The sequence below is a fragment of the Temnothorax americanus genome, unplaced genomic scaffold (genome assembly GCF_048541705.1).
Source record: "Temnothorax americanus isolate GAGA-0224 unplaced genomic scaffold, ASM4854170v1 Scaffold5, whole genome shotgun sequence".
Classification (NCBI taxonomy): Eukaryota; Metazoa; Arthropoda; class Insecta; order Hymenoptera; family Formicidae; genus Temnothorax; species Temnothorax americanus.
Genome location: NW_027509657.1, coordinates 3,003,517 through 3,030,313, shown reverse-complemented (window position 1 = coordinate 3,030,313; position 26,797 = coordinate 3,003,517). Strand labels below are relative to the sequence as shown.

Below are 26,797 nucleotides of genomic sequence, written 5' to 3'. Positions count from 1 at the left end.
TATCGCAAATGTACTTAGGAAAGTAGACAGGACGGCGTCAGTCGCGCGTGGAATTGCATCGGTCGCGGGAGCGTGCGTGAGAACGCCGCGCTCCGCGAAATTATTCGCTCGTTTGACGAAGATATCGGCGGATTAGGCGAGCATATAGTCCCGCGCGATTTGCCACGATCCGACGCGGGGAATGCGAGAGCAAATCGGCGCGGCGCGCCGCGGCGCGGCGCGCCGTGCGAGAGAGATTTCCTCTCGCACACTCGGGATTGTATTTTCTGCGTCGTTTCGCGCGGACCGTATCGCGGAATCTGCTGCCGATCGAGAGCACTCCGTGCCCGGCCGCGGCGAGTAAGACTAGAGCCGGAACCGCTGGATGAAACGGGGCCATGCCTCGCGTAAATCCTTGAACGCCGCTAGGAGGATTGTCGAGCAAGGTGATAATCTTCGGGACACGTTGCATATCGTACGATCGCAGTAGATGGGGGATTGAGGTGTCGTATGCAACAACCGGGATGCACGTACACGGCGATCGAGTAGAATGTAGATGCTAATATAGGGTGACAAACGCGTTGATATGAAATTATAAATCATCGATGAAGGAATTGTTAGAAGATTTATACAGAAAATCCCATCGATATTTATCTACATGTTATAAATTGGGGTATTAGATTAAATTTTTGAATATAAAAATGTAAAAATATATCTTGCGATGTGCGCACGAATAAAACTACGAAACATATGTCGTTTTATTTTGCAAATTGTAAACGCGAGAGTTACGATTTCAGAAAATTCTTGTTAACGAATTGAATAAAGTAAATAACGTGTAATGTACCTACATGCCCCTCGCATTTTCCGCCGATTGTGTCATAAAGTAAAAACTGTTTTTATTATGAAGTATACCTCGTGAAATGCATAGATCGATTAATGGCGAGAACAACGACGATAATAATAGCCAGGTTTGATTTTGAAACACGCCGCGCTATGAAAATACGATCGCGTATAACGTGATATGATGCATCGTGTTCCAACGGCCGCGATGTAATGAATTTATTAACGACAATCAGTTTTTAACGACGCTTTGCTTCGTTTACGTTCGAAATTGTTGACCGAAATGCGATGAGCGCGATGATATTTCGGATGAAAATATTCGAGACATTAATTATCGCGACATAGTTATTATCTTACTGAGCTCAATGACGGAAAATGTAATCACGATACGGTGAGACAATGAATAAAAAGTGCGATGCGAATTCGCGGATCGATAGAAACGTAGGGTCTCACTTTCATCATGCCGATCATGCGTACACAGCATTGACCGCTAAAGGGTTAAAGGAGGAGACACACGAGGAGAGAGTGAGGAGACAGTGGAGACACCGATTGTGTGCGCGCGTGCGTGTACTTGCTCGTGTGTGTATGTGTGTGTGTGTGTATACGTGGGAGAGAGGTGGCGTGTCCCACCGTGAAACCGCGGGCGCGTTCAGTATTATTAGCCGGCACTAGGCGTTCGTGGACTGCGCGCGCGGCGCGGGATAGGCACCTTATTGGGTTGTGCACGAAAGTAAGATAATATACACGTACAGAATGCGCGAGATATCCGCGTGCGCGGTAAAAGGTGCGAGGTAAGAGGGGCTGTGGCCCGTCGAGTCCTCACGGTTGATAAAAGGTTATGCGAGGAATGCGGTCTCATGAGAGCGCCGTCGCTCCACAACCGCCCGTCGTCGCCGCCGCCGCCGCTGCGCGATATCAATTATCTGCCGCGCGGAATTAGCCTTCCCCGAGCGAGAGTCTCGAGTTGTCGATGCCGATGATCGATGGATATACGGGCGCGTCTAGGAATGCCGAAATTTAATATCGAATTAACGAGAGGTGTTGAACGTTCGAATTTCTAAATTGATAGATCTAACAAATTTAATTTCGTACTCTTCCCACGTTGTTGTAATATCAATTTTGCAGGATACTGGCAAATCTTCTACATCTGGTAAAAAGATATTTCTTTAGTAATCACTAGTTTATCGTACTTGTTCTAATTAAAATAATCTTAATTGGGGTGTCTGACCGCGTGCATGTGTGTATTTTTTCACTTTAATTATATTTCTTATCGAAAGAGATTCTCACGCTACGACGCGAGGACAGCGCCCAAACCGTCGAAAATCATTAGGTAAAGCCGAGCGCGATTCTCATTAAAGCGACGACGTATATTAAATATCAGCCCACTCTCCCGTAGGTATTCGCGGATCGGGGCGGATATCCGGCGCCGCACAAGCGCACGTAGAAGTTCGCGTTTATCCAAGGATAATCACGCCACTCTCTCAGGAACGACGTTCCCAATGACGCTCTCTTTTTCTCTCTCTCTCTCTCTCTTTCCCTCCTCTTTCTCTTCATTACCAATGTTTATTTGCTTAGTGTCAGTGCACGCCGGTCTCGCGTGCGCGCGATCTAGATGATCGCCCCAAGATTTACGGGCAGCTTTAATGATACGCCGGAGACGCAATAATTACAGCTCGAGCGCGCGCGCCTTACGACGACAACGACGACGACGACGATGCATCGGCGCTCCGCCGGTCCGTATTCGATTTTATATGGTATATTTATATCCCCTTCCGCGTTATTATACCTTTATCGTCGTAAGGGATTCGCGCTGATTGCCGATGCAACTATGCGATATACACGAATATATCATATTTGCCGAGCACGTATCTTTTCTGTGTCTCTATTTAGATTTTTAGATGTAGATGACAGACCTACCAGCAGGTTTTTTTTTATTAACAATAATGAAACGCCGTATAGGAATCGCGGTGGCGGTTAGCGTGTAAGCCGTACGCACACATGTACAAACATACTCGCGTATCGACGCCGCGGCGTAACTTACGTTTGCCATTCTTCGGATTCCAATGACAGCACGCTCCGATTGTCGCGTACAGGTGGATCGTTGAGCCGTGAAAGGCACTACCGCGACCGTATGGTGTGTCGTTTTGTTAATTTGAAAGCGTATGTTGCATTAGACGTAGAGGCGAATCTTTTTTTTTTCGTAAAAATTTGAATGTGACATAATTACGGAGTTGAAAGTAAGAGTTTAAGTTGAGTTCAGCATTTGATAAATTTTATTTTTAGACTCATAAAAAAGTTTTTAGAAAATATCTTGTGAGAAATCCAAACTATTTGATTTTAAGATTTAAATGTTACGCGAAAAGACCAATCAGACTTTTGTCCTAAGTTACCGCGGGCAAAGTGTGCATTCTGCACTTTAGCGACGTCAAATAAACTCAATCTTTTTAATTTGCATAGATGCAATAACCAGTAATCATGTTTTATGTCGCAAGTTTAAAGTGTTTTAAAAATTTAATAAAATAAATTTCATAAAAAATCTTGCAGAACAGTTCGTTCTAGAAAGACTAAAAATATATTCAGGTCCCTCTTATTTCAAGCAACTCTGCAACGTGTCACGTGTATTTGTGAAAATGAAGAAACCGCGAGCGCAAATGTTTTCTTGCCAGGCGTGTGAGACCGTGTATTCTCTTGTCAGCAATTTTTACACCGTCACTCCAGTTTCATTCCTGCGCCCCTCATACAGCGAAACGTCACAAAATAAAAAAAAATAAAAAAATAAAAAAAATAAAAAAACCGGCGCGGCGGGCGGCACGAGACGTGCAACGGAATCGATTAATTTTCGGAAGGTGAACTATGATAATTGCATCGAAGGGCACTCCTCGAGCGAATGTATGCGAAATGTCTGGAAAATTGTCACTCGACGATGCCTAATGAAAATTCTCCAGCGCGCCGTACCTTTTCGGCGAGCGCGAAATTGATTTATCGCCGTTCGGCGGACTTTTCCACGACCTCTCGATCGCGATCGAGCGGTATACCGAGCGCGAATAGAGGAATGATGGTGCGAATTCCTGGCGCCAGCCACGTCGATTCGCAACACCTTCCTACAACCAGAACTTCAACTTGAAATTATTTCTCCTTATCATAGTTCACGCAGTTAAGCGAATGACACTGCAACTTTCTGGGTCTATCTTCGACGCGAAGGCGCGCAAATAAGCCAGAGAGACTTGCGCGTGCGTCTTCGTCGTTTGTGCATTATCGTCCTTCCAGTTTCAAACCCTCCTCGCTTCTATATATATACTTCAACGTGTCAGCTTGCGACTTGTCAGGGATTTCATAGAGTGTGTTTAGAATTACTTTCATGAATATTATATAATTTGGGATTTTGGGACATTAATATCAAAACGTACTCTTCAAAACTTTGTTTTATACATGACGAATGATGACTATTATCCCAAAAGTTGTAATCTCAGATTGAAACACGGATTCTTCAAGACTTTTTTGGCAAATTTAGGATATTTTCTTATCGAAAACCGAATGGAATATGCAATATATCCATATCACCAACTTTAAATAACTGAACTTAATTTTAAGTTAATTTTTTCTTGAAATAAAAGTCACACTTGTAATTATCTTAAAAATTATTAATTTCAGATTTATAAAGTTTGATTCGTCAAAATCCTTATAACAACAAATCTAATTATGTGAGTTATACGCAATCGTAAAAAATAATAATGGAATCTCTCTTTTCTCTGATTTATTTAACAGATATCATAAAGTCTTTAGGAACAGCGGTCACTGGTACGTGCTACTTTGAAAATCACGGTATCGCAATTATTCTGATCAAAGCCAAGATTTTTTATCAGAAACATTACTTGCATCAGTAACGCGAAAATTGGACTCGATCGCGGATGATTATGGCAGTTCAATCCCTGTGAGCATATCGGCGCCTTCTATCCCCTTTCGCGGCTTCGATCGGTTTTCCCACTGTTTAGATTTCATGCGAGTGTGGCGGCGTGCAATGCTGGTGCGGTGTGGCGCGCTGGCGTGTTCGTGTTCCCGATCGTGCGTCGTGCCGCACGCACGCACGCACGCCGCGCCACGCCACGCCGCGCCACGACGCGCTGCGCCGGTAGGTAACCTGACCATCGAATGGAGTATTCTAGGGCACTGTACCCGGGGCTTAGAATAAACTCGGTTTACTTAAGCATGACGGGCATGCATATGAGTACGGGGCAAAGGAGAGCCGCCAAGCGCCATGTACCCAGTGGCCAGAAATAATTGTCATATTCTACTTGGGCCGGCGCGGCGGCCGGCACGGCGTTCGCCAAGGCCTCGTCGATCTTCTCTCTCTCTCTTTCTTCTTCTCTCCTTTCAACCTTTCGCCTTTCTCGGCTTCCATGTGTCTCTCTCTCTCCCTTCTTCCGCACCCTCTCTCCGTATTCTCCACCGAGTTCGAATTCTCTCCATGTCTTTCTCCACGCTAAAGCTTTACCCCTCTCGTTGTCCGGGCTTGTCCGTAACATATCTTCTGCATTCCCCGCAAGTTCGTTTGTCTGAATATGATGTGAGTTTAATGTGGTTGGTGCAAGTTCTATCATTTGATTAAGAAGAGAAGACAGAAATATCGCATGTCCATTATTTTTAACAAACATAATTTATATTATTGCATTTTATTGTAGTTCGTTTGCGTATTTGCACATTTTTGTAAACGTTTGTTACAACGTAAATGTTAATTAAGTAAAATCTTTTTCTCTTGAAAATGTAAAACTTTTCATCAAGTGACAGTAAATCACGTCAGACAATAACTTGTTTTCGTTAGAATATTTGACACACATAGAAGTTTATTTGAAATCTGTTCTGACAGATATACATTGTGTCCATTTTAATTGATCTAAACATTATCGGATTTTTAGCTTAATACGTATATTATAATTTGAGAAACTATATAACGATCAATATCCAAAATAAACTGATACATTTACCGCACATTGATTTTTACATTATAACATTCTGATTATAACATCATTACATTCTGAGTATTTTTACTTTATTGTATTTGTAGTTTGTAGACATCCATTTCTGTTGCGCGTTTTATTTTTTGTCCCATGGAACTCCTTCCAGAGTACAATAAATTTACTTCTTTTTCTCTTTCTTATCTCATAATGCGCCTTTATAACCTTTTATTCCACGAATCTCGCGGAGCACGTTTTGTTAACGTGGATTTCGTTTCCTTTACTGTTTTTATTTTCCGCGGGAAGTACCGTGACTTAAAAAAATGATCCTCGTGTGTCTCGTAACATATATTCTTTATTTTATCTTCTATGCGAATGCTGGAGCGTCTCTTGAATTATAGAAATTTTAGAGGATTCTCTGTGACCAAGAACAGTGCGGGGGCGTAATAATAACGCCTGATAGTGACGGCTTCATCACGCTTCAAAATTGCTCTCGTTTAAAATTTTTTTTTTAAGTCACTCCTCCCCGGCGCGATGTTCGGGATAACTTATACATATACACAGATACAGCATCAGCCGATGAAAGGACGGTAAAAGTTAAAAGTTTGGATTGCAAAAAGAGCGCGGTGAAGGTATCGCTGCCAGACACGCCGTTATCGCATTTTACTCCGTAACGCATGCTTGCTTGCCGATAAGCGTAAATAAGTTATTTAAGCAATTAAATTACTCTATAAATCAATTTAGTGAATACAATAACAGTCACAATATAGATTGGATGCGGTTAAATAAAATGGAGCCATTTAAGTTCATTTTAGTATTTGATCGAATTCTCGTTTACTAAATTTATCTTTCTTTATAATTAATTAAAGAAAAATTAGTTATTCTTTTTTTATTATAACAAGTTGATTTTTAATTTCTCTTTTAATAAATTTAATAAATTTTATACATTAAAGCTAGGACTTTAGGATTGATTTCTTCGAGTGTACCTACTTTAATGCATTGATCAGTAAAACCATAAAAATGCCAAAAGTTTTGAGGTACTTTTCGTAAATTAAAGGAAAACTCAAATTGTTGCATGTTTTTATACTCTCCACAGCTCTTACTTATCCAAATAATTTAAAAGAAAGATAATCAGATAGTTGTTTGTTTCCAGCTCCAAACCAGCTTAATTACAAACGCGAATTACAGCCGGCGATACGGCGGGGACACCCGGTGCATGCAGATTTATATCGCTTCGTGGCAGAACTAGTAACTAGATTAGGTGATCCCACTTTCGCGCTGCACAAATTGCCGGTGTATGCGCCGCCATTCTCATTCGAGGCGCCCGGATGAGAGTGTACGCAGGATAGAGGGACTAATCTGGCCGCGTGTCCGCGCGCTAGACACAATCTATTCCACCTAATCGTAGTCAAGCTATTAGAAGCGGAACCCGTATCAATTAAATCGATCTTGCGCCAATAATTCCCCGCTGCACATCGCCGAGAGAGAACACGCGGACGAGGGCACGGGAGTTGTTTTCTTTTCCTCCGACCCGCGCTCCTTTTCTCTCTATCGCCCCCCCCTTCCCCGCGACTACTTTCTCCGACTGGTTTCCGCGACGCTTTTGCCGCCGAACGAATTCTTGACTTACCCGTCGATGATTATTCCATAATAGCAGTCCATCTGCGATAAACCTTCCGTGGATTTCTGCGCTCTAATGGCTCGTGACATCTCATTTCCTCACCGGTCTCGTTGAAGATATTATTCCTCAGCGCTGCGTCGGGTCATTCATCTGCGAATCAGATATGCGATCAATAATGCGATATATTTGTGAGAATATAAGGGAAATATTAGAGATATACTGAGAATATGAGAGAATATTGGAAATTTTATCTTCTTGTCGTTTAAATAATGACTGCATTGAAACGCGCTTGCTTATACAGTTTCTATATTTGACTTTCATTACGTTATTTACTTTCACGTATTGTAGTGCATCATCTTTTTTTATAACTCATAATTCTATCAATAATTGGTAATTAATTATACATAATTAAAATATTCAAGCTAAATTCTGTGAAAGTAAATTCTTCACGGAATACAATGGAATAGAAGAGTTAAAAGCATTTTATCCGTTCGCATCCTTTAGGTCGTGAAAATACCTAGACTTTCAATTGCTTACAACTCAACGACTTTTGCCGCTTTAATGCGCTTTTTAAGGTGAAATATATTCTGCTTTAAACTGGTCAAAAGTGGTTCGTAGATGAAGGAAAATACAGGAAGTCTGAGATATTTCATATAATCCGGTAGTCAAAGCGTTAACTGGTCAGTGGACTCCGGCGAAAAGTCGATTAATCCGCATATATCGGGAAAATACCGTTAGACGTCTTTTTAATTGACGCCAGTCGGATAAGATTAGTCCGACAAGGGAACGCAATTAAACTCTTGTAAAATCAATATCTGCCGTGCCGCTTTCTGACGTGGGTGATACGTCGAATTTTGACGTTTCATCTGCACGCAAAAACGTTGCTTCATTCCATTGTTCCTTCCACTGCTGTTTTATACGCGATAAACTTTAACGCTTCGCAGTCAAAATTACCCCCGATATTTCGCAATTTCTCTTTTTTTAAATCTTTGGTCGCATCATATTTTCCTGGTCCTTTTAATAACAGGACTTAAAATTGTATTTTCGTTATAAAATAACGATATTAAAATGTCAATTTCTTTATATTCTTATAAACAGTCGTTTAAAATAGCAAATGTTGCGATTGCTATACAATTGACAGTAAGTCCTTAAAATTATTAATATTTAATTCAGCATTCCAAAGAAATTTTTTTACGTATCAATAAGATACAGTAAATGGTTAATGTTTCCCATTTTTTTGTTTATAATATTAATGCAAGTAAGAAAGCGTGTTATTAATTCAAGTAGATGTTTTTACAGAACGTTTTAGATGTAAATTAGTAGTGTACAGTGTATACATAGTGTACACGTGGTCACCAACGTTTATAAAACTTTCGCAAATAAAGCTCGCGTCCAAATCATTTCAATACAAATTTAATTGAAAAGAAGTACCTACGAGAAATTTTGTGACTCTTGTAGAGTAATAAGAAAAAAATTACGCATTCAAAGACACTGTCGTAATGCTCATAGCGTTAGACCCACCTCGACGCGTTAACAGTTACGTGTTAACAACAGGCTTAAGGTTGATGGGTTAATATACCGGGTGTGTGCGTATATACGTATGCCGCGGAGTAAACTCTGTGAAATTGGACTACCAGCAATTTCGGCGACACGACATGTTGATATGGGCTTCAGCACAACCGCGTACCGAAAACTGATTCGGGACTCGGGACTCTCTCCGGCCGTGCCTCTTCTGCGACCACCGATATATGTGCGTCGACCCTGACCGTCGTTGCGGCGAGGTGTAAAACGCCCGCAAGATCGTTGACAGCCACGTGAATTCCCTACCTTCCGGTTACCTGCCCCCCTCCCCCTTTCTACGTCTTTGGTACGAGATAAGATATCGGTCCCTGATTATTCATTCATCGCGTAATCACTGGCGTTTCATCTAGGCGTTCTTGACTTCTCGGTAGCGCCGAGAGGTTCTCCATTTCAGCGGACGTGCCTTTAACCCCTTCGTATTTATAGCCGAGTTATCTGACGCGCGTTCCCCTCCGTGTCGTCCGTCTGACGCTCTGCACGAGATATCTCGCGTCCCTCTTACCAATGTAACATTTTCCATATTGTAACAAATCTCTATGTATTTCTGTGTGTTTCAAAATTTGACGTGCGAAATATGAGTAAAATGTGTTAAGAATAAGTAAAATGAACGCACAATTCGTGCTATTAAAACGCATTTAATTAAAAACGTGAAAATAATTTTCAAATATTTACTTTTCTAATATCTTATTATAGATAGTTCTGCAAAGTCTCTAAATCTTGAGAAAGTTTCTAAATTATATTGAATTTGAAGATTATATATATTAATTTTGCTACTAATACAACCATATTATTTTAAAAGAGGGAATTGCTGAATCCGCGAACGTCCCGCGTTGGGCGCGACGAGAAAGAAAAGTCGCGGCGTTTAAATCACCGTGGAATCTTCAAGATGGAGGTAGGCGTGGCGCCACGATGGTGGTGACTTCATCGTCGAGGTGCCAGATGATCGCGTCACGACACTGACAACGTACCCTCTCGATCGCCGCCGATCACCCACGTCGCACGGATTCATTCTCAAGTCCATTTCTCTCACGCCGATTGTTGTGACTCCTCGATACGCTTGTCATCCGGTGTCAGATTACGCGCTTCTCTCTCTCTCTCTCTCTCTCTCTCTCTCTCTCTCTCTCTCTCTCTCTCTCTCTCTCTCTCTCTCTTTCTCTCTCTCGTATGTCATCCAGGCTCCCGCCGATTATGTTCGTACAACACTGCCCATTGTCCCATTAGGCCGGACGCGACCTGACGCTGATTCATGCGTGCCCGGGTATGACAGGAGATAAGAAAGATCCGGGGAGAAGGTGACACTGTCTTTCCCATGTGTGCACGCGGATCATCTAACGTCATCGACTCCTTTCGCGTCTCTGGCGTCACTCCGGACATCAGCTGGCTTTAGAATGTGGTTATTCGATTCGTGGTACGTTGCGTGTGGTACGCATGTCAATCGACCGGTTCTAACAAGAATATGGCTCACCTACCAATTTTATTCCCGAGTTACGCGGAATTTCGCCACATTCAAGAAGAAAGAGACTAAAAGATTGAAAATTTGAAAAGACACAACAGCGTGTGCAATTTTTTTTCCTTTTTTTTCTTCAAAATATCGAAGAATTCTGTGTTTAGTCTCATTTCTTGGTACTTCAACTTCCATCATTTTATCCACATTATGTCGTAGTGACACACTCAACGACTGAAATATAGCTACCTGATTTTTTTTTATTTCGGTTCATTACAATTGCGAAGGTAACAATAATAATGAAGAAAGGAAGAAACTGGCTATATTCATTCCTAGTTCTAGTGCGTCATAAAGGATACCTACATACGTACATCGCTATAGATATACATAGCAAACATGAAAGAAATTACCTATTAGAGAAGAGCTTTTCCCGCTTTATTCCGTGCGATTGAAAAGGTTGATTCTTTCGCTTCGTGGCGCACGAACGCACCTAATACGTGTCGCAGGCAGAATGTGGCATCGTCGCGATTACGGCGCGTATATGTCGGTTATCCCGTGGGATTCGCCGTGACCGGAGAATGGATAAATAATGGCATCTATACGGTTACGCCGACCGTGCTTTCGGGCCTGGCTATACCGCGCGCGCAAGCTCGGATCACCCCCATAGTACGCGAGCTTTCGGTAAAGCTATGCGGCTCTCGAGCGCCGCATTAAAAAAAATGCTTTTGTCCTGCCAACGTGCCCGGACATTTCAATTGTTGTTGCGATTTTATGCGAAATCCGCTTTTCGGAGGACGCCTACCGAAATGGCGCTCATAACTTAAAAAAAAGTAGATCATTCAATTCTATTTACATGTTCAACGTATTCACGTTTAGGAATTTTTATGTTGCTACGGTAGAATTAGACGAGACAAGTCGGAATTATCACAAAACCGAATCCGCCATTCGCCGATTGTTAAATATTATCGAGACATATTGAGAAATTATATCTACTCGGCACTATTTAGGACTCGCAATGCGAATAAATATTAAGAAGAATATAACAGTTGTGCATGTGATGACGCTCGCATGAAAGCCGATGCGCTTTTCGGGATTTTTGACTGCCTTATTTAACCGCAAATATTTGTTTCACAATATCGCTCGGAAAGTGGAGTAGTAACGCGGTCGAAAAATCTCCAAAAAATCTGCAACTGTGACGGAGTACCCAAAAACCAGAGTGAATTATCAACGCCGGCCGATCCCAATCAGCAACCGTTTCACGGTAATTATATTCGTGTCCGAATATGAAACGGTTTGCGCACGCTACGTTTGTTCATCACACTTTTATCGTCGGGGGATGAAGCGAGGGAGAATACGCGCGTTGACGCACGGCTGACGACTGCATAATTTCACTGCGAAAATCGCGATTTGACAGACCGAGAAGTCTGTTTTTTTTTTTTTTTTTTTTTTTTTTTTTTTTCGAGCGGGCACATTAACTGGCGATGGATCCGCGGCGATATACGAGCGGCGGCGGTAACGAGCGCTTTTAATTAAATGTGGTTACGACCACCGCGCGCCGGCTCGCTCACTTTTATATGCATCGATGTTTGCGCGCACGGCTGGAGGGCGTATAACGAGAGGATTTAATGAAAAGGGTAAAAGCAGTACCAGATTGAAGGATCGGTCACGTGCCGCATTGTAAAGGAATGTGTTTGCAGGTCTCTACGCGTTTGCCCGTTTGTCTGTGTCGTATACTGACGGTAATGCGCGCGTGGCGCATTTCGCGCTATTGAAATTACGACGTTATTTAACTCGTTTGCACGTGTGATAAATGTATAATGTGATAAAGCTGTTCTTTCAAAAACAGAAGGAGCGTGGAACGGGGGATCTCCACCGAAATGTGTATTAAAGAGACACGTAAGGCTAATTTAAATGTTTCAACAGCCAATATATTTCTTTTCAATTATAGATTCTTTGATAACTTTGGAATTGATTTTTCCTCGGCAAGCATTTGTTTGGAACTGTCTTGTTAATTATGCTACGAATTGAAAGTCTGTTAAAGTCCATTTAATAAACTAATCATGGAGAGAAAAGCCGTTTTAATCCAATTTATACGGCTAAATTTAATTTCTAATATCTTAAAAGTTCTAGTGTTAAACTTTGTAATTACGTTTTGTATAAATCAAATTTTCATTGAAGATAAATTGATTCAGATTTCCTTAAGGAATTTGTTTATCGAGTAAGATTTTGTATATTCAGTTAACTTGCTTTTAATTAACAATTTTACCATTTTTAATCCAAAATTAACAAAATAATATGTGATTAAACTTTATTTGCAATTATATATATATATACAAACTATTATAAAGAATGAAGGAGACTGAATGTTAATTTTCTTATCGGAAGTAAACGCTTCTTATAGTTGCCATGTAGGTCGTGAAGGTAAAAACATATCGTTTATGCAAGCTTTTTAAACCACATTTACACGACGCAAATGACCTCAGCTTGTAATTTTTGCGGCGTTAACTTTTTATTCGCACCGTCGAGAATGACATATCTGATAATTATGGCAGGTCGCGTGTATTACACGCGCACAAATGATGTATATACTGATGGAATACATGCATTAGATATAATGATTTTTAAATAAGATTACATGTCTACGTCAGACTCTTTTTACTCCCTTCGAACGAAACTTTGTGACGGCGACAGTATTAAAAAGAGTTCTCAATTCTCTCTGTAAAATCTTTTTAAATCACGACTCGGTCGTAGTCGATTAATGGGAAGCGCGGATGTATATCGGCACGCCGTATTCGCGTATTAGCCGTGTGAATTCACACCGACGAGACAAGTGCGATCGACAAGAAGAACATCGCCGGGGGTGCGAGAGGAAGAGTCTGCGAGCGTCGTGTCCGACGTGCCACGACGATCGCAATAATGCCCAGGATACGCACGATCGAGCCCATGCGTCGGGTGGGGTCCGTCACGTTTTATGGACCCTGGGCCCACAGCTCGTGCTCGCGCGTGATACCCGCGCGGTCTTCTGCATCTTCTGCATATTTGCTAAATTGCGTCCGGTACGGCCTCAGCACGAAGATATCGTAGTTTTCTTGTGTAAAATGCGTTCGCTATTGCTTCCGCACGCTGCGGATAAGACGCAGGCATCAGAAAAGAGCCGCGCTTTATACGATGCCCGTAAAAATGAGATATTTAGGCTCAAGCATATATATTTAGAGATATGAAGTAGTATTCAATGTATAAATAAAGTTTTATACATTACACGCAAATATGAAATATTAACATAACGTAATGCAATGCAAGAAATGGTAACGAATCATGCTGATTTTATAAATACGGATAGAAGGAATACCAGGATAAAAAGGAGATAACAAAATTCTGGAATTTGTAACAGTTAGTCGTCTACCGAAAACGCAGGCGAACGTTGTCTGCATCTGATTGTGGGTGGTATCGTCGTGTGAGTGCATTCGTCATTGCTCATTCGTGATAATCAGATCGTCATGTCGTCCACACCGTGTCCATCTCACAGAACATCCGGCGAGATAGCCGATGATTTTGCTAGAATCTTGCTGGATACAATAGTATCATTCTTGTTCTCTTAATTCTCTTAATTCCCTTTTTATTTATCGTTATCTAGTTTTACCGTAAGATTGTAGGTCCACTAAACAATTAGAACACTTTAAAATTGTAATATTTTCAATTACAAAGGTTCGTAGACAAACTCGAATTCATTTTTGAACAAAAGAGCCGAGACATGAAACATTTTTAGATTTATACATACCTATATGTAAGAAGATAAAATACTTTTTGGAAAAAGCGACTTTTAAACCCGGTAATTCGAATAAACAACGAAATTATTCTTACTTCTTGAGATTTAAATAAATAGGCTTTATTATTTAACAGAAGTAAGCGCGAAAGCTTTTCTATTTTAATAAGCTTTAAATAAGTTATATAGAATAGTTTAAAATGAGGGATACCTGTATTTCGTATATTTTGAAATGTCAGAAATTAAAGAATTGTCCTCGGATTTGTTTCAACATATTTTGATTGCGATCTACTGATTGTGAGATTAAAACATATCCCTTTCTAAAAAAAGGCATGTTTAAGTCGATACTCGCATTATCTCGAAGTTTATTGTTGCCGTTTTTCCGCGATGCCAATTACGATCAAAATTATACTCGGTTCTCTCGCTGTGTTTACTTCATTTGCAGCTGTCATCGTATTTTTGACAGTTATGTGTATCGAGAAGTTAATAGTGTAATAGTAATAGCATAATGTTAAAGCTAAATAGCGCGCGCGAAGCGCGCGTCTGTGGTGTCTATAGTGATATAAAAAGAGTATCTGTCGAATAGACGCTTTAAATAAATGAATATATTATTTTCATAGTATTTTGACTCAAAACCTTCCTCTTGCTTTTAAGAAATCCTTACGGAGTCGTGCTAACTTTTGATCTGATGTACTTTGTTAACTTTCATTATATTCCTTTTAGATGCTTCATATTTTGTTGTGAAAGGTACGTATACTTGCTTTTGTTGCACCGTAAGAAAAGGAGAAAAGTACGGATTACGAAGTAGTTTACGTCTCGCTCTTGATCTAACTGTCTCGCGCGCTTTTCTGTCATACCGTGAAAGATCCCCGAGTGAAGTCGGACTCCTCGATGAGGCGTACTTCCGGAAGCGCTCGTTCGACGTTTGTATGAGTTCTTAAAACCCGGGAAAGAAGCAGTCTGGATGATTGTTAAAAGTTAGCGGAGTATCCTTAATCGCGCGCGAAATAAAGGTACGAGTGACTCTTAAAGAGTTCACCAGAAACGTTGGATAGTTACCAGTCGGGAGTTTCGTTGTCGACGATCTAAAGTAGATTTCTATCTAAAGTTGCGAAAGTACGGTGCCCTTCGACAAAGAGTAATTCGTTTTTCTTTTCAGCAGCTTAAACTCAACATCATTTAGATGCTTTACATAGTTTGAATGACAATTATACATCTTTTATGCCGGTTTTTTTTTTAATTAACATTTTACTTTGCGGATAATAATAATTGAAATAATTTATAATAAAGAGATGATAAATGTGTAAAAATGTAATTAAAAGTATAATTGTAAACTTTAAAGCATTGTATTTGAGATGTAACGCATAACTAAATGGAATACATATATTTTGAAAAAGATAGTTATAACTTCAAGAGATAATTTGCGCTAAGCGATAGCTTAACCCGTTTATCAGTAGAATAGTCTTTGCTTTTTCTCGCATTTCGCAAAACACATCAGGAATGAATGCGCGATTCGGCGAAGGGTAACTCGTCTAAAGCGGTTTAAATCGCTTCGCAGCACGACAGAAAGAATAAACTTATGACGAGCCGGCACGTCATGTGGCGATCAACGATTGTGTTAAACACTGCAATACTTGATATGCTTCCGCCACTTGCGTCGCACATTTCGTGCATTATATTTTAGATAATTTTTTATCGACGTTAATAATCTCCAGGTAAAATTATTCATGTTGACGACGCAACTATTCATATGTAATTTATTACACGTATAAGTTCGCGAGGCCTGTCCTTTATATACAAATAAAATTTATTCCACAGCCTTCACCCTTCATCTACGCGATGTATTACTACTGTAGATAAACAAGAATTTATCGTAATAATATGTTGTATAAAAATATGAAAGAAACAGAAAAAGAAATTAACTAGATATTTTTTTAAATTTATATTTTTTATCTCTTTTTACCTTTTTTTATCTACTCTTAGAAAATACATAGTCTTCACAAACATTACATCTTTTCTAGAAATCTATAAAAGAATATATTACCAATCAACATATGTATAAAATAAAAATATATGTATATTCACTAAATCATATTTCTATTGAACTTTTTAGTCTATATTTTACAGTTTAAATCCGCTAATGCATTTTTAGTCTTCCATAGATGGTTTTCGCATTCACGACGTTACGAGCAGTTAGTGTTTGCTGACGCTGAAACACACTTGACGTCGAAGAGTTACGTTGTAGAAGCTGTAATCGGGTACAATTTATGTAGTGAGCGATGGTTGTTTATCGCAGTGTATCGCGTAACGGATAATATGTCGCGCGATAGAGCAAATTCGTATTATTACAGGCGAGATAAATGATATACATTATTCGGAACTGCACTTTGTGAAAGGAAATCCGTGCCGACTTCAAGATCGATCCGGGGAGACACGAAATCTGTTGACGAAATATTGTCACTGTTTAAGTGCTATAAAATAACAACTATTTGCAACCAAAAATATATATACCTTATATTTATATGAATTTTAAATACTTACGATATTTTCGATATTTACAAGAGTTTGATAATTATAAAATATCTATTTTGATGCTACATGAAAACTCTATTACCAAACCAATTTATATACTTAATAAAGAAATGACAGTTTCAAGTTTCGATAAATTTAATATCCTTATATCAGTTTGCAACATCCGCTTTAGAATAAATATATCTTGTTATTTAGTTCCCGTTTTAAGAAGATGAGTACGAAAGAAGGATATAAAATAATAATCAATGATCGCTTTTGAATACAGTTCCATAAAAAAATGTAACACGATAGAAGTTTGCATTTTTTCATGAAAAGTTGATCTTATAAGTAGGACGCGATAATTTTTTTTATAAGATGGATAATATACTATGCAACAGCTGCTCTTATTTCTTTCGTTATCAATATTTTATCGAACTATCCGTGTGATCTCCCATGATAAATCGTAATTCTCAGAGTCTTTGTGTCATTCTCCGTTAAGTAAGAAGGAAGGAAAAATAATGCAAGGGGGTAATTCTCCGTGGCGATGGCATGCGACAACCGTTTCGACGGTAACGTACCTTAAAGCTGACGAAGGCCGGCCGACGCGCGTCGCGCCGATTGCGCCTTCCCGTAAAGAGTACGGCGACGTAATGCTTATTTATCGCCGATATTAAGTACGAGCGTGGCGCGCGGCCATTGAAGTAAAGTGGGTCGACCGTCATTCCTATTATCGTGGCTCTCGCTCACGTTTTTCCAGGAAAACGAGATTAATTCTCCGACCGGACGTCGATTTCTGTTTCGCGAAGAGTCGATAATTTATCGGCGTTAACGTGAATATCGCCAAAGTGGAGTCTTTTCGACGCAACATTCTCCACGGTGATCGACATACGTGTTACCCATAAGCTCTATTATTCTGTTTACTCCATTTTCGGTGAGCTCAGGTGTTTCCGTAAGTTTTTTATGATAGATGCGCCAAAGTGGTGTACTTTTTTTTACACGTGACGCGCTTGCAGCGAATTTGTGTGCGCGGAATGTTTGTAGGCGTATTATATAAAACTTTGCGCTCGAGCGTTTTGAATAAACAAGTAGAGTTGTGAGTTAGATTATGGCGATTCGTTTAATGGCACGTTGCAATTTTTTTGCGATGCATGAAGTTTCTTTAAATATATTTTTGTGTATTTACGCTAAAAATAATTGACTATAGACCGTATCATAAAAAAAATGAGGCGTATTTTTTTAAATGTTTTCATTAAAGTGTTTTTACAAAAGATAACTTGAATTAGAGGCATTGTTTCTTCTCTTTGTCTCTCTTTCTTTCAGTGGTTATAATACAATATTTATTTTCGTGCAATGATGCTTAATTAATTATTAAAGGCTTTAAATATATGAACATGTCATATTTAACGTTGATTAAATTATAATATTTATATTTATTTCAACATGGTATAGGCTTGGATCGCATGGCTTTGTTACTAAATTGATGTATTAGATTTTTAGATTTGTAACATTTTAAAGTTTTAATCGCTGGCTACTAATATCTTTTGATTTCTTTCTGTTCTTTTTTATAAGTGATAGGTATCTTATATATCTAAAATAATTTCTCAATTTTTTTTTATACTTATTATTACAATTGTAATAATTATACACAATTATTACAATCATAATGATAATTATTATTCTAGTATAATTATTACAGTTATAATAATATTTAATTTAATCTGAAATTGAAGAATTTTTCTCTTCTATGTTATTAGCAGTTATGTAATATTTTCTTTTTGGTATTTTCTTGTACAATAATACGTTTTCCTTCTCCATCCTTTTTCCCTTGTCGTCGACCCAGTTGCGTTCTCGAGACACGAGCAAAAGGCAACCATTCCATCGTGCTCTCACTGGCCCGGTGCCGCGGGCGATTCCTTGCCGCCCTTAAAGCGGAACCTACCTTTTTCACGTCGTTTATCAGCCGCTGTTAGGCCGATACCGTTGTCAAGTATGATGAAACACCTCGCTTCCGTGCTGGAAATCGATAAGATTTAAATTGACTTATATTTTTGTTAGATGACGTTTGTCGATTACGCTTGATTAAATATTTCTTAGATTTAATTTTGTGATTCGTCCTTTTACTAACATTTTTAATTATTACTTTTTTTATCGTACTTCGGATCGTCTTTTCACGGAGAGCTCGCAGGCCTATAAATATAGCGACTAATGAGTGCCACATATCTAGTTACAACCCTCCACTCTTTCTTTCTCTCTCTCTCTCTCTCTCTCTCTCTCTCTCTCTCTCTCTCTCTTTCTCTTTTCCTCTCTTGATATATATGCGGCTAATTCCGAGGCCGATCGATATCGGCGAGGGGTGAGTAGCTCCGAGTGATATTTTTTTATTGAGCCTCTCAGGGACTCGGGCGGTGGCTTTGGTGGTGGAGAGATACTATTAAACGCGATATCTCTTCTGTCGCGGCCGCGCTTTTGTTGCTCGCGGCGACTGTCTCGCGCTTAATCCTGAAATACTGTCTTGGATGATGCTTTATCCGGCAGGGAACGCGCCATTTTTACGAACGCCCGTGGTAATTGCGGCAATTTTAATAACGCCACGCGTGCGAGGGGTAATTAGCAGCGGTGTTAATGCAAATGTGCTGTAATGGCTCAGGGGATGAATATTCACCCGCGATAGCGATATCCGTGAGTAAATGCAAAGCGCATCATAAAAATTAGTGTAATCAGCATGACCAGAGCGTTTAAGGATCCGAGAAGCAATATGAATTTGCGGAATGCAGTAAGCTTTTATTTTACTGACATTCGTAAGAAATGTTCACTAATCATTTCGTCGATCTCGATAAAACTAGTAAGCTCGTAGATCGAACGAGAATGAAGTTGACATGTTTTTTTTTATTTACTAGTATTCAATTTATTAGTCAAAATCAATCATGAAAGATATTCTTGCTCGATACTATAATATCGAAAACTATTTGGTGCAAGAATTGTTTCGTTAATTGATAGCGCGTTTAAAATTATATAATTTTTGCTAAAAAGATATCTTTTTATTTTCGATACTTTCTGCCAATTTTAGCCAATTTTATTGGATAATATAGTAAAGCATCGAAAACTGAGCTCGCTAAAAGTATATGCGACGTTATTTACGAAACATCATCCGTAAATTTCAGAATGACGTTGACGGCGTCGTTCTCAAGATACTGAATTTAAGTCCTTAAGGGAATGCCGTATTTCGCGTCCGTCGTCGACTTACACGTGGCGTCGGCTGTCGCGATACTAATCGATTATTCCGACGATGATCATGCGCCTTATCCGGATTTCCCGGCGGTGAGCCTTATGACGAAGTGCCGGATAAAAGATTCTGTCGGCAGGTATATGAAAGAGGGATGAAGAAATCGTTTGGCCTCAGGATTCCGTTCGTCGTTCGGCTGGCGCGCCGCCAGCAAAGTAAATCGCGCCCCGGGATTGATTTATGACTGACTGAAGTTTTTATCACCCCCCCCCTCCGCACCACTACGAGGGGTACGTGCTTATCAGGAGCCCGTTGATTTATTCCGTTAATATTAGGGCCGACTAAAATATATTTAATTACGTGCCGCCTGTGCGAGCAATTCGCACGTAACATGTTTTTAATATAGCAACTGCGAGCAATTGCAAATGAGAATTTATAGGTGGAAAAAGAGCAAGTTTAGAAACTTTGTTTTGAAGAAGATTCGTGAAAAGATTGCATTATTTTTCATTTGTAGAGAAATATATTTTAAAACATTACTTTTTTAAAATAAATTATGAACAAGAAGAGAACGCGTAAAATATATATTTTATAATGTTGAAATGAATAATATACACTAAAATTGTTGATTGCGATATTACAATCGATAATGTTATATTTGAATAGTATATAGATAGTCTATATTATTTTTAAAATCTCAATTTACGCATCGGCGTTTTTGTGCGCGTAATACACTCGCGCGTTTACGGCAAGATCGTTTACGCGAGTCATCGCGCGCGAATCGCGACGGCGATCTCTCGACTGGCGCCCTCCGTTGCGCTTCACTTGCCAGATGAGACCGACATCTGCGACAGTACAAGCGGATTCTTCGCGTACTCGTTCGAGATTTGGGTCAGATTACGGAATGCGTATATGTGTACGACCGCGCGTCCGGCATCGGACGATGTGTCACCGCGAAATGCGCAACGTCGATCTTCAATTTCCACGAAGAGGAAGCTCGGTTTTCAACGAGCTCGCCAATAGCTCGTTGTCGTGCCAAATTGACGAGGAAAAAGCAGCTAAGCGCCAGTTCTAAGTATCTTGTATATTGTCTAATCTTGATGTAATCGTCGCACCTTGGAAATATTTAAAAAAAAAAAAGGCCACAATGAACAGATAATATTGTGCATTAATATAAATATGTTTATCGGTTATTATCTGGTATTATCATTAATTTATTAACGCTAAAACTTTAAGCCAAACGATTGATTCGCTAAGTAGATTTGCATAGTGCAATGTGTTTAATTATTGTAACATTATTTCGCCATTATAGGAGAAATTGTAATTTTATAACAACCTATTTTGCAACTTTCTCAATTTTTTGTCTTTTATTTTCTTGTTAATTTTTATTACAGATTGCTATTACACGAATATAGATATCATCTAAAAATATGCGATTTTGTCTAAAAATATTCGCGTAACATGCAATTCAGTCTCGTGACTGTCGAGATAAGCTTTCGGATAATTCTGGTCAATTTGGAGGAAGAACTCGTTCCCTGGCGGAATGACCCAAAATCGCCAAGTATCCGGTCGATTCGCAAACAACGGTAATCTATTTGCTATTCGCATTTGAAATTTCGCAGTCGAGTTGGAGACGAGGGACCGATAGAGACGAAGAGATAGAGGGAAGGAGAGAAAGAGGAAAAAAAGTTCATGTCGATTGTCGTGTTCGGTCGAAAAGCTCGTCGCAACAGCCAATCATGGTACGTGAACCGTTAAGCGTAGAGAAAAACCGCGCTCTGGCAATCTCAGTACTGCCACAGAGAGATTTTGCCCGCCCGTACGGCCAAAGATTGGCCAATTTCCGAGCCATCGTGGATTCGCTGGAGAATTCTCTTCGTCCTCTCCTGCATGGGCGACCGATCGATCCCAAGTATCTCCTTCGCGAAACGTCGTTTAATAATAACGATACGACGAAGGAGTCGGGATCGATCGATCGATCGACTATATACATTTTGCACCACATACATTTCCATAATTAAATCCACAACTCTTTGAGATAATGTACACTTTTATAGATTAGTCAGGGTGATTGCGATATTGAATTAAACGCGAATGTCTCTTATAATAATGTAGACAGGACGAATAGCGATTAAATTGATCATGAGAAGCTATTATTAAATAACGTTATATATAATGTAATAATAATAATTATTTGTATGAATAAATTTGCAACTTAGATATATTTTATTAATGTAATAGATTATAGTAAAATTAGAACATTAGGATAATATGATTTTTTCCCGAGGATTTTCCATTTTCCATAATGTAATTGATTATTATTTATTAATAAATTTGTGCGATATATAGAAATTAAATATTGCAAAATGTTTGATTATCGCGATTATTCTGATCATCTTTCTCTTGTTTTACGTGTTTTTTTTTTACTAAAATTGGTTATAAATAGGTACAAATTAAAGATTACAATATATTCAAAAGCTCTTCGTACAGCACGCCTACATATCATGTATATAGATTTTATTATTTATTGCAACAAAAGTAGCCCGTCAGAGAATAAAAACGTACCTACTGCTCGTGAACGATTAATACAAATTTAAGATAAAATCGACTTTTTTTACATTAAACTAAGCCGCATTTTATAATCGAAACTAAGGCAAGTTCGACAGCCATGTAAAACGAATCGACATTTTGCGCGCCTGAGACACCTGCTTCGGCTACAAATTTTTCTTTTGCACCGATATTGGGAAACAGAAATTTAGTGATTAAGTTATTTGCCATAAAATTTATTTTCTTTATCGTGCTTGGAACATTTATATATTGATTTCTGTATTATTTAAAAACATCGCTCGCAAAAAAATGTTGACTGCGAGGCTGTATCTTACAATTATTCGAAATATGCAAATTGAATTAATTTGTCGCTAACGGGCAACATTTTCCAATAACCGACGATACGTATTAAAGCGTCGTTTAGAAAAACGATGTACCATTTTGTAAATTTGTGCTATTTTAAGCGGATCTGCAGTCACGAATAACATAAATTTGAATTTAAATGCCTTTTAAAATTTTCCAATTTTCTCTATAAAAATTACACATACTGAAAAACAAATTTTATTTATAAAGATATAAAATATGCATTTATAAAAATGCATCTTTTATATATTCAACATTCTGAAATATTGAGAGAGATACGTGACACTGATCTACTGTTCCAATATAACTATACGTACGCGCTCATATGTAAGTAATAAGATAAAATGTCCATAAATCTAATGTTTATTCATAGTTTATTCGGGAACTTGTGAATGTAGGAATGTTAAATTGCCCGAACAAGTACCAGGTTGAAAAAAGAGGGCGAACGCGCATGACTTATGGCATGTGAGCGCAGCGAGAGGCAGAGAGGGGAAGAGAAAGAGAGAGAGAGAGATCGAGCAAACGGGACGAAAATAGCTTTTGACAGCCGCGTGTTACAATCGCGATAAATCTTCCTCGATCGAGTCGTGCGCGCCAGAATGTTTCCATAATCCGGCCGCGACGTACGTTGCGAAAATCGAATCGCGCGTTTTCGCAGCGAAGCAGTAGGAAAAGAAAAAGAAAGAGAGAGAGGGAGAGGGAACGTAGTCGAGGGTTTATCGGTACCCGGACTTTTCCCGCGCGATTATCGCGATCGACAGCCCGGGCCGTCGTTATCATTTTACCCTTAATTTATGGAAAGGGCGTAAGCCGGCAATTTGCAGCGCAAGCCTGGGTATGTAATGTTGTATTTAGAAGGCGAAGTAGTGTTCGCCTCGCCGCGGTGCACGATGCTAATTTATGCATCGTACATTTACGGCTTTCTTTATGCTCTCCCCCGCTCTATACGAGTTTAATTTGATTACCTATACTCGCCGTGTGCGCATGGCGCCGCGACGCCGTTTTAGATTCGCCCTGAACCGGACCAGCTGTGTTCACCTCCTTCGGGGGTAATTTCGAGCGTACGTTGCACTCACGATTTCGCAACGATCATCCACTTGGCACGCTTGGAACCCGGTAGAGAACTCGTGAGAGAATTTACGTCACAAAACACACGTTGCTTAAATTGAAATTATACGAGTACACGATATGTCCCGCGATAGAACGTCCATTTCTCAAACCGCGTTTAACGTTTACGTGTTTCCAGAATTATTTTGATAATACCCCCCTTTCTCTTCTCCGTTCCTCTTCTTTCGCTGATTTGGAATATGAATGGGTGTGTCGAAAATAATTTAAGCTACAAGGTTACATATGATTGTAACACATATTGTACATTATCGCATAAACGTATAAAGTTTTTAGAATGCGCAGTTTTTTTTTATTGAAAATTTTGTCAGAAATATATATATAATAACGTATAAATGCATAATTATGAAGCGCTTTTAATACCATGAAAGCTAAGTTTTCCAGAAGGGTGACAATTCGTGCCTAATAAAGAAACGTTTAAGTTTCACGAAGCTCCACAATGAATTCACCCGCGCACAAAGTGGAAAGATAGTCGGGGGGCGGTCTTTGCCGTTCGGTCTTGATGCGCGCGAAAACTTTTCAATAATTGCCGCGACGGTAATAAAGCCGAATAAGCGCGAAATTACTGCGAGCACGCGCGACCGCGCGCCGGCACGCGGTTCCATTATCCCCAAAAGTTGGAAAAGTTCGCGGCAGCGGCGGTGAATTTAATAGCATTCGTAAAGGCGACGGCGCGGGCGTAGTCGAGCGGGTCGAGAAAGAACGTTCACCAATCTCTACTATATCCCTCATGGCATTCGGCCATATTCGTCCCCCTCGGGTTTTGGACACCGTTTTGCATCGCGTGCCGCGATTGTAGTCACGGCCGTCCTTGAAACTCATTTCGTCCGATTTGTGTAACGTTAATTATCCGGGAACACGCGTCCCACTCTCTTCGTTATGACGTTCTCGTAAATTTTGCACATCAATTAGTTATTTTGGAAAATATCAAAATAAATGAATTCGTAAACTGTGGATTAAGATATATTATTATAGATAATTCGGCTTTTTGCAAAAAATAAACATTTTATTTTTATATTATATATTACTATCTTCTCTCTTTCTCCTTCTGTCTCTTTAATGTTTTTAGATATCTTGAATATAAATATTTATTTTATACAAAAATACTAGAAATTAATAATAAAATATATGCACAAAATGATAAAATTGTTATATATTAACTACAGTAAATAATTGCTTCAGTTTATATGTATGAATTAAGAACTAATAATTTTACATTTTACTTACATTTTATTTATTAACATCTCTATGAAAAAATATGTATGAATTATGTACTTTAGATGGTTTAGAAAAAAGCAAAGATTTAACAATTATTCACCTATACAATGTATGTATTCTAACAATTTTCTTCTGTCTCATTTTTAAAAAATAAATTTTAGGTGAACAATTGCATTCAATATATCGAGCATAGAGTGTTCAGAGAAAGAGTCGTTTTTATCGGTATATTGAATGAATATGCAACTATATTTGAAAAATCAGAAAAATTTTTGCGACGTGAAAATGTCGGTTTTTCCATCGCTCTAATAATTATCCAGACTTCGTAAAACAGATTTCCGAGGGCGACAGTCTCGTTTTTTTTTTTTTTTTTTTTTTTCATGACACATGGGGTGAGTGATTCACGAACTTTGTCCAATTTATATTTTAATTGATCCGACAACAGGCATTGTTATATTTCAATTTACAGGCGTAGTTCGCGACGAAATTGCGTGCCGTCTCTGCACTCGCAAACGAATATTCGGTGGATCGATAGACTCAACAATTTCGCACGCAATTATGACTTTGTAACTTTACGATGTTGATAAGCGGTTAGTTTTCTGAAAAATTCACAACGTACCCTATATTGAAAGAAGCTGCGCACTATGACTCCATGTGGATTTATATAGGTCATTTTACAATCATTTGAAGAATACAAAATGACAAAAAAATATTTCCTTCAAAAACGCAAATTATTAGATTTAGTTATAGACTTCGCTCTGGTCTGATCAATTTTTCCAATTTTCAGCGTTTAAAATATTCTAAGAATCGTATTTCCGTCGCGGTGTTGGTTCATGTTCGTGATAGCGTCGAAAATATTCGCCATGATGGTTTACATTATCAGATATCCCGAAAAAAGTCAACATTATTCCACTCACGACGAATAATGAAATTCGAGAATCGAATTATCGCTCGAGATAATCTCGCCCGAGAGGGACATCGATTTTGCACCTTCTTGTATATCACTATAGCACGCAAGTGAAGTGACGTGTTAAAACATCTAACTTTAAATAGAAGCAAAATTATACTTGTGAAAACTTTATCATTTGCACAGTAAATAGAACTCGACAATCGATAAAAAGATTGTGATCTTATATATTATTCCATTCACATCAGTGATTTTGTGAATTTTTGCCTTCGGCCTTTAATTTGACTTTAAACTACAAACGTCATATATCTACGTCAAAGATCTGTAAGAAATGAGAAATTTGTAACAATGGTAATTACAATTTACAATTTCGATCAAGTTTTCTTAATTAAGGGGTATAGAATCCCCTGACAAAGGGGAATACTTTAAAAATTGAATGCCAATTGAGCGTAAAGACGCGCAAACAGGGAGTGAAGTGGAAGAGAAATGGAAGAGAAATAAGAGAGAACGAAAGAGAAACGGAGTCTCAAAGCTTCTGCCAAGTATCGTTTGAGCTCGCCATTAAATCTCTCGATAGCAGCCCGTGGGGACGAAGAAATTAGAGGCGCGGCAAAGGTGGACGGTGGCCGCCGGCTTTCTCATTTCTGTCTGAAATTCGAATAACAAATAAAACGGTGGCGCCGCCCGTCGTTCTGGGCTCTTCGGATCCGATTCGCGGAATCGATTAAA

General features: G+C 39.1%; 2 protein-coding genes across 5 annotated transcripts in view; one reads left to right on the top strand and one right to left on the bottom strand.

Moving 5' to 3' along the window:
- The window catches only part of LOC143904226 (uncharacterized), a 470,020-nt gene that overhangs the window by 168,271 nt on the left and 274,952 nt on the right, over positions 1-26,797 (bottom strand). For both annotated transcript variants that reach the window (XM_077418674.1, XM_077418675.1), the window contains one exon: positions 7,402-7,542. In XM_077418674.1, coding sequence (XP_077274800.1) covers positions 7,402-7,481 — 80 coding nt within the window. In that variant the 5' untranslated portion in view covers positions 7,482-7,542. The remainder of the gene's footprint in view (positions 1-7,401; positions 7,543-26,797) is intronic.
- Vn (membrane-bound neuregulin protein vein) overlaps positions 1-26,797 on the top strand; it is a 320,017-nt gene that overhangs the window by 44,332 nt on the left and 248,888 nt on the right. The gene's annotated exons all lie outside the window — the stretch shown is intronic.